At 37.8% G+C, this 17,668-nt stretch overlaps 2 protein-coding genes across 3 annotated transcripts; both read left to right on the forward strand.

The window, feature by feature from the left end:
• The first annotated feature begins 1,032 nt into the window (after positions 1-1,032).
• LOC110783510 (uncharacterized) lies at positions 1,033-8,604 on the forward strand. Of its 2 annotated transcripts, XR_008930583.1 has the most exons (8): positions 1,033-1,829; positions 4,571-4,714; positions 5,224-5,296; positions 6,129-6,234; positions 6,315-6,411; positions 7,214-7,309; positions 8,113-8,294; positions 8,329-8,604. XR_008930583.1 is itself a non-coding variant. In XM_021987856.2 (7 exons), the coding sequence occupies exons 1-7, from the start codon at positions 1,110-1,112 to the stop codon at positions 8,242-8,244; spliced, it is 1,368 nt and encodes a 455-aa protein (XP_021843548.2). In that variant the 5' UTR covers positions 1,034-1,109; the 3' UTR covers positions 8,245-8,604. The 2 variants fall into 2 exon arrangements, 1 of the variants encoding a protein (XP_021843548.2); XM_021987856.2 differs by having other exon boundaries at positions 1,034-1,829; positions 8,113-8,604.
• A 2,816-nt stretch (positions 8,605-11,420) lies between these two features.
• LOC110783509 (serine/threonine-protein kinase BRI1-like 2) lies at positions 11,421-17,333 on the forward strand. The gene has a single exon (XM_021987855.2). It carries the CDS (start codon positions 13,533-13,535, stop codon positions 17,100-17,102), a length of 3,570 nt encoding a protein of 1,189 aa, XP_021843547.2. The 5' UTR covers positions 11,421-13,532; the 3' UTR covers positions 17,103-17,333.
• The last annotated feature ends 335 nt before the right edge of the window (positions 17,334-17,668 follow it).

Genomic DNA, 17,668 nt, shown 5'->3' on the forward strand with positions numbered 1-17,668 from the left:
GTTTAACGGGTATTCGGGTACCCGTTTAAGAAAAAGAGTGGCCCATGCCCCGACCCGGTACCCGGTATTTTTACAGGGTCGGGTACCCGACCCATTTATTTTTTAAAAAACAACAAATTACCTATTTGAACCGGGTCAGCGGGTCGGGTAATGCGGGTCGGGTATTTTTTAACACCCCTACTAATAACCACCCCTGCGACACCAGAGTTATGACGAACAAAGCCATCAAAGTTGAGTTTAAAAGTATCAGGGGCAGGAGGTGTCCAGACAACCTAAATATAACGAGGCAGACATTTAGAAGTATTTATATTTGAATGCATTTCCAAAGAGTCAAGACAAGTACGCATATTCCATTCATTAAACATTTTAAAGTCTCTAGTGTAAAGGCTAACAACAGAGAAATAAGCCTGTTTAAAAATACGGAGTAGTAGAATTTCTTCTTTTTCGTATGCTCCATAAACAAGTTACAATTTTTTTAATTGGTAAGCCAACAATATTTCTCATGGTACGGAACAAAGAGAAAATTGAATTTGCTTGAAGTTAAGTACCAAACCATTGAATAGTTAAAGAACAGTTCCAAAAGTCTTTATTGACAGGGCATTGTAAAAACAAGTGATGTTGGGTTTCAATTTGAGTGGCACAAAAAGGACAACAATTGGGGAATACCAATGTTACGGTAAACTAAGTTGTTCTTTATATTCCCTCAAAAAAAGTTGTTCTTTTGTAGGAAGACCATTATGTAAAGTCGCCATTAAAAAGTTATAACTTTGAGAAAATATCTAATTTCCAAATCCATTGTTATTCCCACTTAATAGGAGAGACGTTATGAGCTAGATATGTGATAGATTTAACAGTAAATTTTTCATTATTAGAAAATCTCCAATATTTTTTTTTGGTGCAAATGAGCCACAAGAAAATCTCCAATATGATTCACCTGACAAATCAAAAACAGGTAAGAGTATACCTTTGATAATTTAGACAATCGAGAAAAGAACTACCATTGCAACCCCAAATGCAAGGGCATGAATGTTTGATGTAAGAGACTCCGTAATAAACTAACGTCTTAAAACAAAAAAAAAATAGTTTAACGGGTGGAGAAGAAGAAAGCAATGCAAAACGTACGTATATGCCGCCAAACCACCCACTTTCTTCGTCGTCGCTGTTTTTCCGCCATGGCTGCACATTCTCCTTCATCATCTTCTCTCTCCTCCATCTTCATCTCCCGCTCTCGCCCTTCTCTCTCCTCCTCACATTCCAAACTCAACCCTAACCCTAACCCTAACTATATCTTTCACAAATCCCTCCAAATCTCCATTCGGACCATTCCCAGGTGCACCTTCAAGTCCTCTCCCATTCATTCCAACAAATCTCCCACCGAAACCGACGACGAACCACCACCACCACCGCCTCCGTCGCCGCAACATCAACCAGGGAAAGGTGGAGGAGAAACTTCTCTTCTTTCTACCTCCTCTAAACGCTCCTTCGCGGTCGCTACTGGCGAGCTTTTTATCGGGATCGCTTCCCGCCTTGTGAATTTCCGCGGGAAAATCAATAGTCCCAGTGAAAGTTCGACGATTTCGATGGACGAGGATTCGACTATACCGAGGTACAATGCCAGCGAGAAATCGGAGAGCGGAGAGAGAATTGCGGCAGTGATCGAGGATTCGTTGGAACCAGGGGTTCTTTGGGAACAGAGGGAGAAGGATGTTGAGGCGGAGAAGCGGAGGAAGGCGGTGACTAGTCCAGGGTTTAGTTTCTCTGCCGCCGGGCTTTTGTTTCCGTATCATCTCGGAGTTGCTCAATTTCTTATAGAAAATGGATATATCAAGGTTTGTTTGCTGATTCTTCCTCTTTCTATTATGTTTATGTGATTTGATTTTTGTTTGATTGGTTTTTATTTTATATATGTATTAATGGTTTGTGTTGGACAATGTTACAATGTTACAATGTTTGATTGAAGTAAATTAGTTGTGGTATTGAAAAGCTGCTAATTGAATACTAATGTCAGTAACCTGTAGTTATTGTTGATTGAAACTAGGGTGAGTCGGGCACTTGAGGGCATTCTATAGGGAAATTGATATGATGGGAGGAATGGTATTAGTTGCCTCGACTTGCTTGGCCTTCTGTGGTGGTTTGGCAGGTGCTCGTCATAAGGGTGGAGGTAGTGGCATTTGAGAATTCATGAAGAGATTGAGCATTGTTCATGGTTTCAAACAAGCTAGCAGCTGCATGATTGACTGGTTGGTGGGGGTATTGAACACTTTCAGGGTTTCGGTGTGCAAATGCATACTGCATAGTATACTTGATTAAGCATCACCGTTGTGTAAAGTATATTCAGTTGTGCTAGAGTTTCTAAACAAGTTACTGTTGCTTAAGTGCTTGGGTGGATGGTTGTGTTATAGAGTGTGAAACATACCAAGTTGATTTTTGTTATAACTGAAGCACGAGATTTATGTGCAGGATAGATTTTGTGGTGGTCTTTTTTCCCTTAAGAAAGACATCTGGATTTATGTGCTTCTTGTGTTGGTTTGTGAACACTGGCACTGGGTGCTTTAGCTTATGTGGTCTAGCTGAGGGGAAGTTTCTTTGATGTCATATTGCGATTTTCCTCTTTCTACTTGTGAGAATGAACACCTTTCTTGAATTGGATGAGAAAATAACTTTTGTTTCAGAATTATGTGAGTTTGACCATATACCTCTTGTAGTTTTGGGTATTAACAACATAAATTTTTCATTTCAATACCCCAACGGAAAATAACAGCAGAAAGGCACCTTTACCCTAACTGAGAAATTGCTCTGGTAACAGTGGGTGAAAGAAACCTGCAGATTTTGGGATGGGTAATCTGTTAAAGCCTAAAGGCAATAATATCTTGGACAATGCGTTATTCATTGCATATGAAAGGAAGTACATTCGCAGAGCATTTGGTTTGCAAAGGGGAAAGGTAAGGACATATAGAAATGGAAAGCAAATCCCTCATTTCTCATAAGTTGTTTGTTTTACAAATAACAAAAGGAATCCCATAAAACTTCCACCACCCCTTCCCTTCAATCTACAACCACCACCACCAGGCCCACCACCCCTTCCCTCCTCCGCCGCCTCTCCTACTCTGTCACCCTCCTTCGCGGCCTCTACAGGTCATCCACCCTCCGCTGCCATGACCCTTCCCCTCTTTATCTCTCTTCCTCTTTCTCTTCATGTCTCTATTAGATCTAGGTTTTTTTTAATGATTGGTGTTTAGTTTAGGGTAAATGGTGTGATTTTCAAGTTGTTGAAGTTGTTTTGGAGGAGTGGTGGGGTGATTTTTTTTTGGGCGAGGTTAGGGTTTGTTTTTGGGGTGTTTGGGGGGAATTTCGGGGGGTTGGAAATGTAATTTGATGGAGGGAGGGTGGTTTGGAGAGGTTTGGTTGGGTCATGGTGGGAGAAGGGTGGTTTCGAGGAGGTTGGGTAGATTTTCGGTGGTGGTTGGTTGGTTTCGTGGAGGTTGGAAAAATTATGGTGGTGGTTGGATGGTTTCGAGGAGCTTCGGTAAACTTAGTGGTGCTTGTGTGGTTTCGAGGAGGTTGGGTAAAATTTTGGTGGTCGTTGGGTGGTTTTGGAGGGGTTTGGTGGGGCGGCATTGGTAATTGGAGTAGTTTTGGCTGCTGGTTGGGTTGTGTGGTATAATGGGATGGTCAAATTGTTAGTTAAGTTGGTTGGGTGAGAGGAGTTTGATGGTTATGATGATTCGGTGGGGAGGGGGGGGGGGGAATGGGGAATCATGGTAGAGGAAAGTTGGAGAATCCATGAGGTAAAGGGAATGATTAAATTGGTCTAACGAACAAGGGAATCAAGGTTGTCGAATGCCTTTCCCTTTGTTGAAACCCTCAAAACAAACACCCCCACAAATGTTCAATCACTTAAAAAATAAAAGAGTCTAGTGACCTGGTGTGCATATGTATTGAAGGAGTATGTAGACTGTAGACTTCTTGATGTTGAAAATTATACCATCACCTTGTCAAAGTATTTGGCCTCATATGATTTTGTTAATAAAATTTGACTAACTTTGACCAGAAATACGTCAAACTATATGTTTGTTAAAATAACAGTTGTAAATTTATTTTCAGAAGTATTTCATTCTGCTAACAATGTTGAATAATATATACTGATGATCAATGGTTAAACTTCTGACAAGTTTTTACCGTAAAAGATGAAGTGGCTTACAGTATAATAATAGAATGGACGGAGTACAATTTGTCCTCAGTCTAATACAGCTTTCATAAAGATTGTGAGCCTTAATGCATGGGCATTATGTGACTGCTGTTCCTTTTGCTATATGCTTCATTTGTAGGTCTAGTGAATTTTTTCCGAGGTTCTAGGCAGGCCCTAGTATATTTTGTGTGGTTGCATTGTAGGACTGTACTATTTGTTTGCATTACTGTACTAGCTGTCACTACTAATGCAATGACTTCTTATTTTGGTACATCGATGATCTCAAATCATCTTTCAAACATTTTGATTCTGGAGATTGCTGTTTCATTTGTATTTAATATAATAACCAGGTTCTTTTTCCTATATATTTGCTTAGAACAGGAAACAACACCTTTAGCTGGTTCCTCAGCTGGTGCGATTGTTTGTGCAGTGATAGCCTCTGGAAGCAGCATGCAGGATGCTTTACAAGCTACCAAAATTTTGGCTGAAGATTGCCGGACGAATGGAACAGCATTTCGACTTGGGGTATACACGCTTCCTAAATTAATGCATTAGGAGTATCATTTTAGATCATTACAGGTTATGTACCCAATTCTATGACTGTTTCATTTCTTTGAAACATGATCTTTATTTAAAGTTCTAAACAACATTTTTAGAACTAGGCTCTTAATGAAAAAACTAAAAGATCCCATATAGTCTCAAATTTTTCGAGCTTTTGATTTGTTGTCTAGAGTATTTGTTAGAGACATGGCTCCACAGTGTTGGTTGATATTGTACTGTTAATGGAGAGAGGTGCTTGGACCCTTTAATGTCTGATGTTTTAATTCATAAGGAAAAAGATGATGCAGAGCCATTTTCTGAAACCTTAAATTTCTCTAGGAAAACTGGAAAAGCGTGCATGTCAGTATAAGAGAAGTTCAGGCCTGGGGATGACGGATGAGTTAATCTGTAGTCTGTGCAGATCCAAAGTCATAGTTAATAACATTATATAAATACAATGAAGATCGTAATTAATTTCTTATGTTGTGATGCAGGCTGTTCTTAGAGATGTCTTACAAAAGGTCCTTCCAGACGATGCTTATACCAGGTGCAATGGACGAGTGCGGGGTAAGAATATAGCCTCTTGTCTATTGTCATCATGGTTATGTACTTGTTATTATTTGGGCAGTGCCTATAGGCAAGGGGTGTGTACAAGTTTGGCCTCCACCGCATTACTCTAGCCAAGTAGGGATACACCTTGGCCTTTGTTTTCTTTATCACCTCCAACTGTCCAAGCCTCTCCATTAAGTCCCTGGGGCCTCTGGGCTTTTGATAACCTATTGAACATAGTTGGCTATACAATGGCATAAGTTTTCTTACCTGGGCCGCAGGTTTAAGTGGATGGCGTTACGTATGAATTCTGTAGGAGGTATATGATTTACGTGTATCTCTTCTTGATAGAAAAACAAAATGACCTTTTTACAATGATAAAGTGCTGTTTGAATGAATGTTTTACCAATATCAGGGTTGGGAGGAAATTTAGTTTGTGTCTCAGATTTGTGTCAATGTTATAATCTTATCCTTTTTCCCCCTCTCTCTCTCTTGCTTTTTGAGTGCCAGAGACAACACTTTGTACAAATATGTCTAGTGATCACATTTTGTTTTGGCCCAGAAGGAACTTATTGAAAACATACTGTCAGTATGTGGTTAGACTTGGGTGAGTAAGTAAGCCTTGAGAGTTGAGACGTAACCAAAGTTTCACTTGATCCCTGAATTGTTGAACTGGGTGATTGGGGACCCCTTTAGAGGAGTAGATATGCACATATAAACATATTCTGGGATAGCCTTAATAGCTGATGGTATCCCTCTTGGTGTAATCGTTGTTGTGCTTTAGGAGTTTTTGATACTTACAAGTGGTCATGTACCTCTATAACCTGTGATGTTTTTTTATACTTTACAGTGGCCATAACACAAATTGTATGGAGACCAAAGGGACTATTGGTAGATCAGTTTGACTCCAATGAAGATCTCATCAATGCATTATTCACCTCTTCTTTTATTCCTGGGTAAGTAACAGATGACATTGCCTTCTTGAAGCTGCTATATGTTGGTTGGAATGCTAAAGCAAATTGATATATGGATTCAGCTATCTTGCTCCAAGACCTGCAACTATGTTTAGGAACCGGCTCTGTATAGATGGAGGCTTGACACTATTCATGCCACCTACCTCTGCTCCTCAGACGGTATGTTCTTATTGTTCTTTTTTTGCGTGATATTCCACTTGTCCATGTGATTATACTATTATGGCATGGTTGTTTTCTGTCATCTTTGTTGGTTTTTTCGTGGTTGTCAAGGGGTAGCAGAATCATGGAATGGGGAGTAGTAGAAGTGAGTAGAACAATATATTGGAATTTCCTAATTGATTTATATCAGCAAGTAGATAGGGTTCATCTGGGAATAAACCAGCAATAAAAATGGATAATGAAGTATAAGATGATCTGTGAAGGAGATATTGATAAATATTTTTTTAATGTAAGGAGAAGGACCCTACTAGACCGTAACCCCTCAAGAACCAACCCTGCCCAGCTACATAGACCAACCCTTTGGGAGGGCGGGGCTAAGGATAAGGGAGATCCCCACCCATAAAACCCCTAGTGCTGGGATCCGAATTTGTGATTTCTCAATCACGAGATAAGTAACGTGAATCATTTAGTAATAGGACGGGAAGACAGTTCTGACTTGTGAGAAAACTGAGGATGAAGCAGATGATAACTATAATTATTGGTGACGAGGAAAATGATACGGATGATGGATCTGCTTAGAAGAGAGGAATAGAAGGTTTCAGCATCTGTAGTTTGCAACTTTTCAATCTCCGTGAACAGGCATTGGGGGTTGGTTGTTCTGCCCAATAAGGAATGTAGCGCGTCATTGTCAAATCATATACTAGTATCACTTACAGATTTGCCCACTAGAATTGTCATATACCCATACTGAATTGCATAAATAACTTTCATCAAGTTCCTTATTTTTTTGGGTGACTGGCAGGTCCGTGTTTGTGCCTTCCCTGCTAGTACTTTGCGAATGGCAGGCATTGGGATTAGTCCAGACTGTAACCCTGAGAATAGGCTTAGTACTCGACAGGTGAGCTTATTTTAAAATCGTTTGTCGGTTTTTGTTAAATGCTAACATTTCCTTGTTAAAGTCACGGATTTTGGGTAACTTGTTCTCTCTTTGAGGTCCCTTGCTCTCTCATGCTTGTCCTAGCTCGAACCCCGCTAATGAATTTCAGGGGGGCTTGTATTTTGGGTCTAACATTGCCACTGAGATTTTTTTTATCCGTCATTTCTTCACTCATGTATTAAGGTCGAACTTGCACCGTGAGGTGCGCGCTTTGGCGTAGACCTGTTTTCAGGGTGCACCCTACCTTCTCCATGATAGGGAGCTGTGATTACCTTACCTTAAAAAAAAAAGTTGGGTTTTTTTATGTAAGTCCCTTAATTTTCAAATTTAATGTTTTCCCTTCTTCCTTCTCCTCCATTATTCTTTGATCAACTTTCTACCAGTCCAAATGATATCGATACAATTTGTTTTCAAATTAATCACCCTTTTCAAGTGAAGACTAACTAAAAACCTTGTTGTTTGATTTTGAAACACAATGTTTTTACTGTCTTTTCTTTTCTTTGGTTTGGTTATTCGGTTGTTTTTTTTAAAAGAAAATTCTTAGATTTTAAAATCAGGTTTCCCTATATCAGAATGCCCAATTTTAGGCTATTTTATATAAAATGATATCAAACCCTTTGCCCCTTTGATATGTCTGCGAAAAAAGAATCTCAATTAAAACTTCAATAGACGTGTTGAGCAAGGTACAGATTGGGAGAGAAAGAGAGGATGATAGTGTATGTTGTTGTAGGAGAACTGATTTGGTTAATGGTAAATGTTTGTAGCTTTTTAATTGGGCGCTTGAGCCAGCAGAGGATTTAATGCTTGACAAACTCTTTGAGTTTGGATACTCGGATGCTGCTAGTTGGGCAAAGGAGAACCCGGTGAATTCAATACTCCAACAGGAGAAACCCTAGGCGTAGATGTGAGTTTTGACACCCCACCCCACATTGTTTTAAAAAGCTGAATATATATATATATATATATATATATATATATATATATATATATATAATATACAGAAGTATGATCCTCATTTTCTTATGTATACTACGGAGTAGAAGTTATTCAAGAAAAATATGTTTACGATTGTTTACATCAGGGTTTTAACATGTATATAATAATAGAAAACGACTGGTTATTTCATTAGGTGTTGTTTTCTGGCTACTTGTCTGATCAGTAGCATAATTGTAATCTGACCTTATCCTTCATGCACTTGGGAGTACCGAGAGGATTCTCCATCTGGTATGTATAAGCATAACACAGGTACGACTGTACGAGTCTTGTGCAGTACTAGAACATGTGTCTACATGCCGGTTTGGGGAGCACCAACTACGCCGATGAGTACTTGAGCTGTCGTTTTGGTTATATTTTTAAGGATTGTATGAGTCTTGTGTGTGAACATTGAACTAGTCAAAAGATGGTTTTTCCGTTTGCACCAAAAAACCAAATGTAGGGTTCATGAGTGTGATTACTCATACATTGAGAAGTGACAGGATGATTCACATACAGTCTCATTTTTACATTTTAAAAATGAAGGTGAACTACATGTACGTTTTGTCAAATTCTGACCAAATACTCCAACAGACTAGACTGGACTATGGTAGTCATTCAGCTACTTTAGTATTTTTATTTTTATTGGGATGGCTATCATTTTATGACTTATCACATTGTTCAATTTTCACTAGACTGGACTTTGGTTGTAATTCACCCTTTCACCCAAACTCTTTCTTTCAAACCCTCTCATAATCAAACACTCTCATTAGCTTTTTCAAATGGTCAAATGTCTAATTCACCTCAAAAGCTGTTTTTTTTTTTCTCCGGACCTCTCGTAACCCAACACCCCCAATGTAAATTACACATGAGGGAAGGAGGGATCAAACTTGTGGCATTGTACACAAGTCCTTAACCATTAAGTCATTTAAGGGGTAATGGGATGTTAATTGTCTTATCATTTACAATTCATTTACAATATTATTCATTTACAATGCAGTGTAATTATTGAAGTTTTCTTGAAAATATTATTCCTCCTAAATTCTTCGTAACAATTAGGGATAACAATGGATCTAGCAATATCCGGACCCTAATTTTTTTGACATATATCCCTATCCCACAGTTACCATGTAGGGTCTAAAATCTAGGGTCTGGAGCGAATTCGTGTAATTTGTATTTTCTATAACTTTTATCGCATTTTTTTTTATATACAATTATATTCTCTGTCCCAGATTAGTTTTGATTCTTATCAAGGCACATAGTTCTAGGAAATGTTGTTTGGTTATCAAATGTTATTTTATTAGGAAAGTATATGGAAAAGTAGTGGAGTGAGTTTATTTTAATGCAATATGAGAAAGAGTGAGATCCTTACTTTATGGTAGTGGCAAGAGCGATATATTAAAATAATTGTGGAGTTTTTCCCAAAATAAAAGTATAAAAATTAATTTGTGGCAGAGGGGTGGTAATTCACAAAAAATAATAAAACCAACAACTAATTTGACATTTTAAAACAAATAAATTGCTAGCCTCCAAAATTATCCATGTATTTCCTTAAACAAATTATAATTTAAAGTACTAAGTTCACAAATTACTAATCTCAACTACATATTGACTAAGAGAGTACCATAGTGGTACTGTCGGCTAACTGCTGGAGGAGTAGAGGTGGTTTTGTGAATTGTTAAGGATTTTGTTTTATTTTATATTTTATTTAATAAAATTTGTGCAAGTCTAGTTTAGGTTGTGGGTAAAGTATGAGTTTTAAGGGTGTATGTGTAGGCTTTTTGGTCTGAAAAAGTTGGACTGTTATCCTACCCTATCCGATACCTCATATACACATATCCTACCCTTATCTTAATTATAAGGTTTACAAAATTAAAATCAACACCTTAATTTTAGGGTAAGGTTTGACAGGTCATGGACCCGTTGTCATCCTCGATAACAACCCATATATTTATCCTACATATCCCTATATAATCGATTGAGTATTTGGATTTGGCCTCACCTGAAAAGGGAAATTTTATCAAATAGTTATACGTAGCATAATCCTAATAATAGCGCAAATAACCATCTAAAAGACCAAAACATGACATATCTATGAATCCCGAGTATAATTTTACATCCTCTCGCATTCTCATGATATGTGCTTCATAATTTACCAATTTTATATGAATAACTACACCTATAACTCTGAGGTGAAAACTAGCTAAGTTATGATATGGATGGTACAAAGAATTCAATTAAGTTGATAAGATTACTCAAGTATTTTTACTTTTAGACAAAACTTTACAGCATTTAACTTAATCAAGTAAAGCTAAAAGTAAGCTTTGGGCCAATTTGGTGGCATCATCACCCTCTCTAGTCTCTACAATCCAGTTCCACAAGCCACACTAACTCATTGATGTTTTTCTTGATGATCATGGGACCTACTCTCCTTTTTCTTTTTGTTTTGTTTTGTTTAACCCTTTGTTAATTTGACTAAAAGTCTACTTAACCAGTAGTAATTTCATCTGTGGGTCCCACATCACACTTGGGTTCAACTTTAAATTATTATTCAAAGTGATAAAAAGTCTATTGGATTGTAGCTCGTGAATATTTAAATTTTGGTTCTACAAGTCTTTGTTTTTTTTTGTTTTTATTTGTGTTTATGGGACTGTTAGGATTTCCTTTTAAAAGTGCTAATCTTGCAATATCTATTTGCTTTCATATGCATAACAATAAAGTTGCGTTTCAACCATTCACCTATCTTGGCCCTTTCAAGGATCTATGCTGAAATTGTATGCATGGCTGAGTGTTCCTGTTGATAACCAATATGTACTTAAACATTTACTGTATTATACACCCAAGTGTACCATGTTCTATAGGTGCATCTCTTACATTTTTCCGGTAACATGTGACCGACTGCATTTTATTTATGTGTTCGTACAAACTTCACGTAATCATTGCCGTAGTCATCTTATTCATACTCCCTTTCCTGAGATTGTGAGAAAAGATAGAGAAAAAGGAAGAGGAAAACGTGACCAAAGAAAGAAAGATTATAATTGGCGACCGAGAGATGGCTAAACCGTCAAATTTTATAGTTATTGATAGGGTTTCAAGGTAATAACAGGATTGCTAAATGGAGAATGACCAAACCCTTTAGTTGTTTTTAAGTTTGCTCTTATACTTAATTTTGCCTTTTATAACTCTCTACGACTACATATTATATGTCAATTAATACATAATTATCAAGTAAATAGAAAGTGTTGATTAATTGCCTTATCCTTTTTAGATTTATGATGGTCAAGCATTGAAATGATGACGCCCAAGAATATGTGGGCCTTTAAATTATGAGCACTACTGTTTTTACTCATACCATCTATGATCTATTTAGAAGATGATGAATTTATCACATTTTATACAATTCCTATCATCACATAAATTGAATCTAGCAATTTGCAGAGTATAAAAATACCCTGAAACCCAAACACATTCACATTCACATTCACATTCACATTCGCCTTACCAATCTGAAAAGGCAATTAAATTCCTACAAGGATTAATAATATGATGGCATTCACCTCTCACTTTTGATAACTTGAATACATGCTTCCTTATCCATTTGTAACACCAGCTTCTGAATATTCATACCTCTAGGCTCTACCCATATCCAACTCCAAAGCAGCAACTGTGAGCTCGGCTCTATAAGCTGTACAAACACCCAAATTGGCAGTGAAAGCACGTTAGAAGATACCTCTACCTCTCTGGTCACGCTAAAATGTCAAGTTTGTGTAATTTTTCTGTACATATGTTCACGCACGTATTATGTGCATATAAGACTCGTATATTGTAGGTAACCAAAATACTAACCTATGAGTCTATGATAAAGAACCGTTGAATATTGAAAACTTAACTTCACAAGTTTATGTGATTTGAGGCGAATAAACAACAACCATTATAGTTGTAAGTAGTATTAGAGAAATTTGGGAAAATTTTAAAATTTAACTACAAAATACTTACTTTTGATAAAATGGGAAATACAAAAAAAGGCGCCGTTTTTAGATTGAATTTGTCGGAGGGTCCCCGGTAAAGCTTTTGACCCACCAAAGATCCGCCCAGAAAATGATCCCTTGAAATCTCAGAAATAGTGCTTCGTTTCCTAATTTTTCCTTAAAATTTGGCACTTAATTTCTATAATCATAATCTATTACTTAACTTGAATCTTTTAAACTAAAGTTAGTCTATAAACCGCTGGTCTACTAATCCGTATTAAAATTTACTAATCATAATTATTCCATGTCACTAACCACCTGCTCAACTTTTTCTTATTCTTCCTCACGTTCACCCCTTTTTCTTTTACTTTTTGTTTTTTAGTTTTCATTTCTTTGATATGGGAAATCAGAATAAGACGTGATGCTGTAACTTTTTAATTGACCAAGAAAAAAATAATGTTCCAAAGAAAATATCTCACTCCTATTATAGGGAGAAGTTGGAAATGAACGGCGTGTTTAGGGTTCAAATTCTATTAAAAACGTAACTCGTTTTGAAAATCGGCTAAATAATGTACATGTTGTGACTTTTCTCTTCCACGATGTTTTTATGAACTCTGGTATTTAAGTGACTTGTGTACTTCAGGATGACCTTTATAATACAATAATGTTAAAATTATTATTGTATCTTAAACTTATTGTGTAGTTTTCCTTTTTTTTTGGCAATCTTTCTTATGTTATCTGGACTCGGATATCCTTATTAGATACGGGTACATGTTCAAGTGTCCGACACAGATACTTTTTAAAAAGTTACATGATTTTGGTCTAAAGTGAAGTGTCTATATCCATGTCCGAGTACGTGTTGAGAATCCGACACAAGTATTTGAGATAAAATGTAGCGTTGAGGTAACATTGACTTTATCTAATTTAATTCATTCAAGTCATACACACGGATATTTTTTTGAAAAGGTTGCATGATTTTGGTCCAAAATGAAGTGTCCATATCCATGTCCGAGTATCGAGAATCTGACAAGAATATTTAAGGTAAAATGTAGCGTAGAGGTAACATTGATTTTATCTGATTTAATTGATTCAGTGATTCAAGTCATACACTGATACTCCGTAGGTAATTACTGGTACTGTATAAAAGAATGTTTTAGAGAAAAAGAAGGCAGCTTTTTGTAAAAAAGGCTTTTACATTTCAGCAACAATATGAAAATGGCCCTTTTACTTTGGCATAATAACATATGGAATTGTCATCATACTATGCAGTATGCACTCTCTCTTTCTCACTCACTCAGTCTCTACCACGCCCAAGGCCCCTCCCACAATCCACGCCACTACTATTATTATTATTATTATTATTATTATTCTCCCTCTCTCTTAATTGCCATTTTTCTACTCATAATCTCCTGCTTCTTCTTCACTCTTCTTCCCTAGAATCATCATCTTCTTTCTTCTTCTTCTTCTTCTTCTTCTTCAACAACATGAAAGTAATCCTTTTCAGAATCTCACTTCTATGCATGTCATTTTCATTCTTAGCTCCATTATCCATTGCAACAACTTCATTAACCGATGCCGAATCCTTGTTAGCCTTGAAGAAATCCATAGACAGTGATCCAACAAAAGTCTTTGAAAACTGGAAGATGAGCAAAAAAACTCCCCTTTGTACATGGCTAGCCGTAAACTGCTCGTCTGAAGGCCGTGTTACGCAACTTGACCTCAGTTGGCGTTTCCTTACCGGAAACATCACTTTTGAACCCTTCACCAGTTTAGACATGTTAGTGTTGTTGGACTTGTCAGGAAATTCTTTCTTCATCAACTCTTCTTCCCTCCTTCAACTTCCGCCTTCGCTTCACCATCTCTTACTCTCGTCGACTGGCTTACAGGGACTTCTTCCTGTCAATCTACTGACTCTATACCCAAATCTAAACACTCTTGATCTTTCTATTAATAACTTGACTGGATTGCTGTCAAAAGATTTCCTCAGTTTTTCCTCATCCAAAAATAGTAAACTGCAGATTCTTGACCTGTCAGCTAACAAACTATCTGGGCCTCTTCCTTTTTTTGATGCTATAGCTGCTAATTCCTGTACTAGTCTTCAGACTCTGAATCTTTCCATTAACCTGTTTAGTGGAAAGATTCCTCCTTACTTGGGTAGCCTACCAACCATACAGGTAATCGATCTGTCCCATAACTCTCTTGCAGGACTAATCCCTGCAGAGGTATGGCAGTCTTGTGGGTCCCTAACTGAGCTTCATTTGGCTTACAACAACTTATCAGGTGCAATTCCTGCTGATTCTTTCTCATCTTGTAAGTGGCTTCAGATTCTGGACCTATCAAACAACAACTTGTCTGGGCCGTTCCCCGGACAACCCTTGTTAGGCCTGCAGTCTCTGGACACACTAGTGATGAGCAACAACGTCATTACGGGATCTTTTCCGGAGACTATATCGTCGTGCACAAAGCTGAGAGTAGTGGACTTCAGTTCTAACAGACTGTCAGGATCAATCCCGCCAGACTTATGTTCTGAAGGTACTTCTTTGGAGGAGCTTCGGCTGCCTGATAATCTCATATCAGGCAGAATACCGCCAGAGTTGTCTAAGTGCTCAAGTTTAAGGACAGTGGATTTTAGCTTGAACTATCTGAATGGAACAATCCCTGGTGAGATTAGTAAGTTGGGGAATCTTGAGCAGTTTTTCGCATGGTATAATGGGTTGGAAGGCGAAATTCCACCAGAAATTGGGAAATGTAGTAAGTTGAAGGATCTTATACTGAACAACAACCGTCTAAGTGGAGAGATTCCAAAGGAGTTGTTTGATATTAGTAACTTGGAGTGGGTTTCTCTGACTTTTAATCAGCTCACAGGGAAAATCCCAAAAGACTTTGGGAAGTTGCAGAGGCTTGCTGTTTTGCAGCTTGGGAACAACATGTTTACTGGAGAAATACCCACAGAGTTGGCAAGTTGTAGGACTTTAGTTTGGCTTGATTTGAATAGCAATAATCTCACTGGTGAAATCCCACCTAGGCTTGGAAGACAGCCAGGGAATCCTAAGTTGTATGGCCTTTTATCAGGAAATACCCTGGTTTTTGTCAGAAATGTTGGAAATTCTTGTAAAGGTGTTGGTGGGTTGCTTGAGTTTGCAGGGATTCGACCTGAGAGGTTACGTCAAGTACCTTCCCTCAAGAACTGTGATTTTACAAGATTGTACTCGGGTCCGATCCTAAGTTTGTTTACTCAGTATCAAACTTTGGAGTACCTTGATCTTTCTTATAATCAACTCCATGGGAAAATCCCAGATGAGTTTGGTGATATGGTTGCATTACAAGTGCTTGAGATATCACAAAATCAGTTATCTGGGGAAATCCCTTCAACTCTTGGGAATCTGAAGAATTTGGGTGTTTTTGATGCATCTTATAATAGGCTGCAGGGGAACATCCCAGATTCATTTTCCCAACTTTCATTTCTGGTGCAAATTGATTTGTCAAATAATCAGTTAACAGGCCAAATTCCACAAAGAGGGCAGCTTAGTACACTTCCAGCCACCCAGTATGCAAATAATCCTGGCCTTTGTGGAGTGCCTTTACCTGAATGCAGAGATATCAGTGCAGGGAGTAATCCTGTTGGAGACGATTCAGCGAGAGAGAAAGAAAGATCATCTAGATCATCATTGACTAACAGCATAGTAATTGGGCTGTTGATTTCAATTGCAACTGTATGCATCTTGATTGTTTCAGCTATTGTAATGCGCGTGAAGAGGAAGGAGAAAGACGCTGCTAAGATGCTGCATAGACTACAAGCATCCCATGCTGCAACAACATGGAAGATAGACAAAGAGAGGGAACCATTAAGCATCAATGTGGCTACTTTTCAGAGGCAGCTAAGGAAGCTCAAATTCTCTCAGCTTATTGAGGCTACTAATGGGTTTTCAGCGGCAAGTATGATTGGTCATGGAGGATTTGGAGAGGTCTTCAAGGCTACATTGAAGGATGGATCGAGTGTAGCAATCAAGAAGCTAATAAGGCTTAGTCATCAAGGAGATAGAGAATTCATGGCCGAGATGGAAACTTTAGGGAAGATCAAGCATAAAAATCTTGTCCCACTATTAGGATATTGTAAGGTAGGGGAAGAGAGACTTCTTGTATATGAATTCATGGAATATGGTAGTTTAGAAGACATGCTCCATGGAAAAGAAAAGGAGAAAGACCGGAGAATCCTGACATGGGAAGAGAGGAAGAAGATAGCCCGAGGAGCAGCCAAAGGTCTATGCTTCCTTCACCATAACTGCATTCCACATATAATACACCGTGATATGAAGTCTAGTAATGTGTTACTAGACAATGAAATGGAGTCTAGGGTGTCTGATTTTGGTATGGCAAGGCTTATAAGTGCATTAGATACTCACTTGAGTGTTAGTTCATTGGCTGGGACTCCAGGGTATGTTCCACCCGAGTACTATCAGAGTTTCCGGTGTACTGCTAAAGGCGATGTCTACTCGTTTGGGGTTGTCCTGTTAGAGCTCTTAACAGGGAAAAGACCAACTGATAAGGATGATTTTGGGGATACAAACTTGGTTGGTTGGGTGAAGATGAAAGTCAGAGAAGGAAAAGGAATGGAAGTGATTGATTCAGAGTTGCTGTCAGTTACTAAAAATGATAAGGCAGAAGCAGAGGAAGTGAAGGAAATGGTGAGATACCTTGATATTACCATGCAATGTGTGGATGATTTCCCTTCTAAGAGGCCGAATATGTTGCAGGTTGTTGCCATGTTGAGGGAGTTGGTGCCCGGTTCTTCTAGTTCTAGCCATAGTAGCTGATTTAACTAGTTCAATTTCAGCATAAACATTCTTCTGTTTGTAATCAAGAGTGTTTTTTTTTTTTTTTTTTTTTGTATAAGCTTGAGAATTTTGTCTCAGAGATTTTACATCCTACTGCCTGGTGATTAGGTGTTAAAAGTGTTCTTTGGATATTATGACAATCAGACAATGTAAATATAATGTAAAATCAACATATGATGTTATGTAAAGAATATGAATTACTTGATTGTTTTTTAAGCTCAATCAATCGAGATTCGAGGACAATAAGATGAACCAGATGTAAATTATTTTCATCGCAGCTAGAACAGATCCATAAACACCCTTGTTGAAGAAGGCTATAAATCAATCACGGCTATAAATCAATCACAACGATTTAAAAAAAGATAGTGAAATTTATTTTGCAAACGTGTAGCTTTACAAAGTCTTTTTTTTGTGTGTGTATAAGCTTCAGAATTTTGTCTCAACGATTTTACCTCCTACTGCCTGGTGACTAGATGCTAAAGTGTCTTTGGATATGACAATCAGACAGTGTAAATATAATGTAAAATCAACATGTGATGTTATGT

Source organism: Spinacia oleracea, chromosome 3 (assembly GCF_020520425.1).
Source record: "Spinacia oleracea cultivar Varoflay chromosome 3, BTI_SOV_V1, whole genome shotgun sequence".
Classification (NCBI taxonomy): Eukaryota; Viridiplantae; Streptophyta; class Magnoliopsida; order Caryophyllales; family Amaranthaceae; genus Spinacia; species Spinacia oleracea.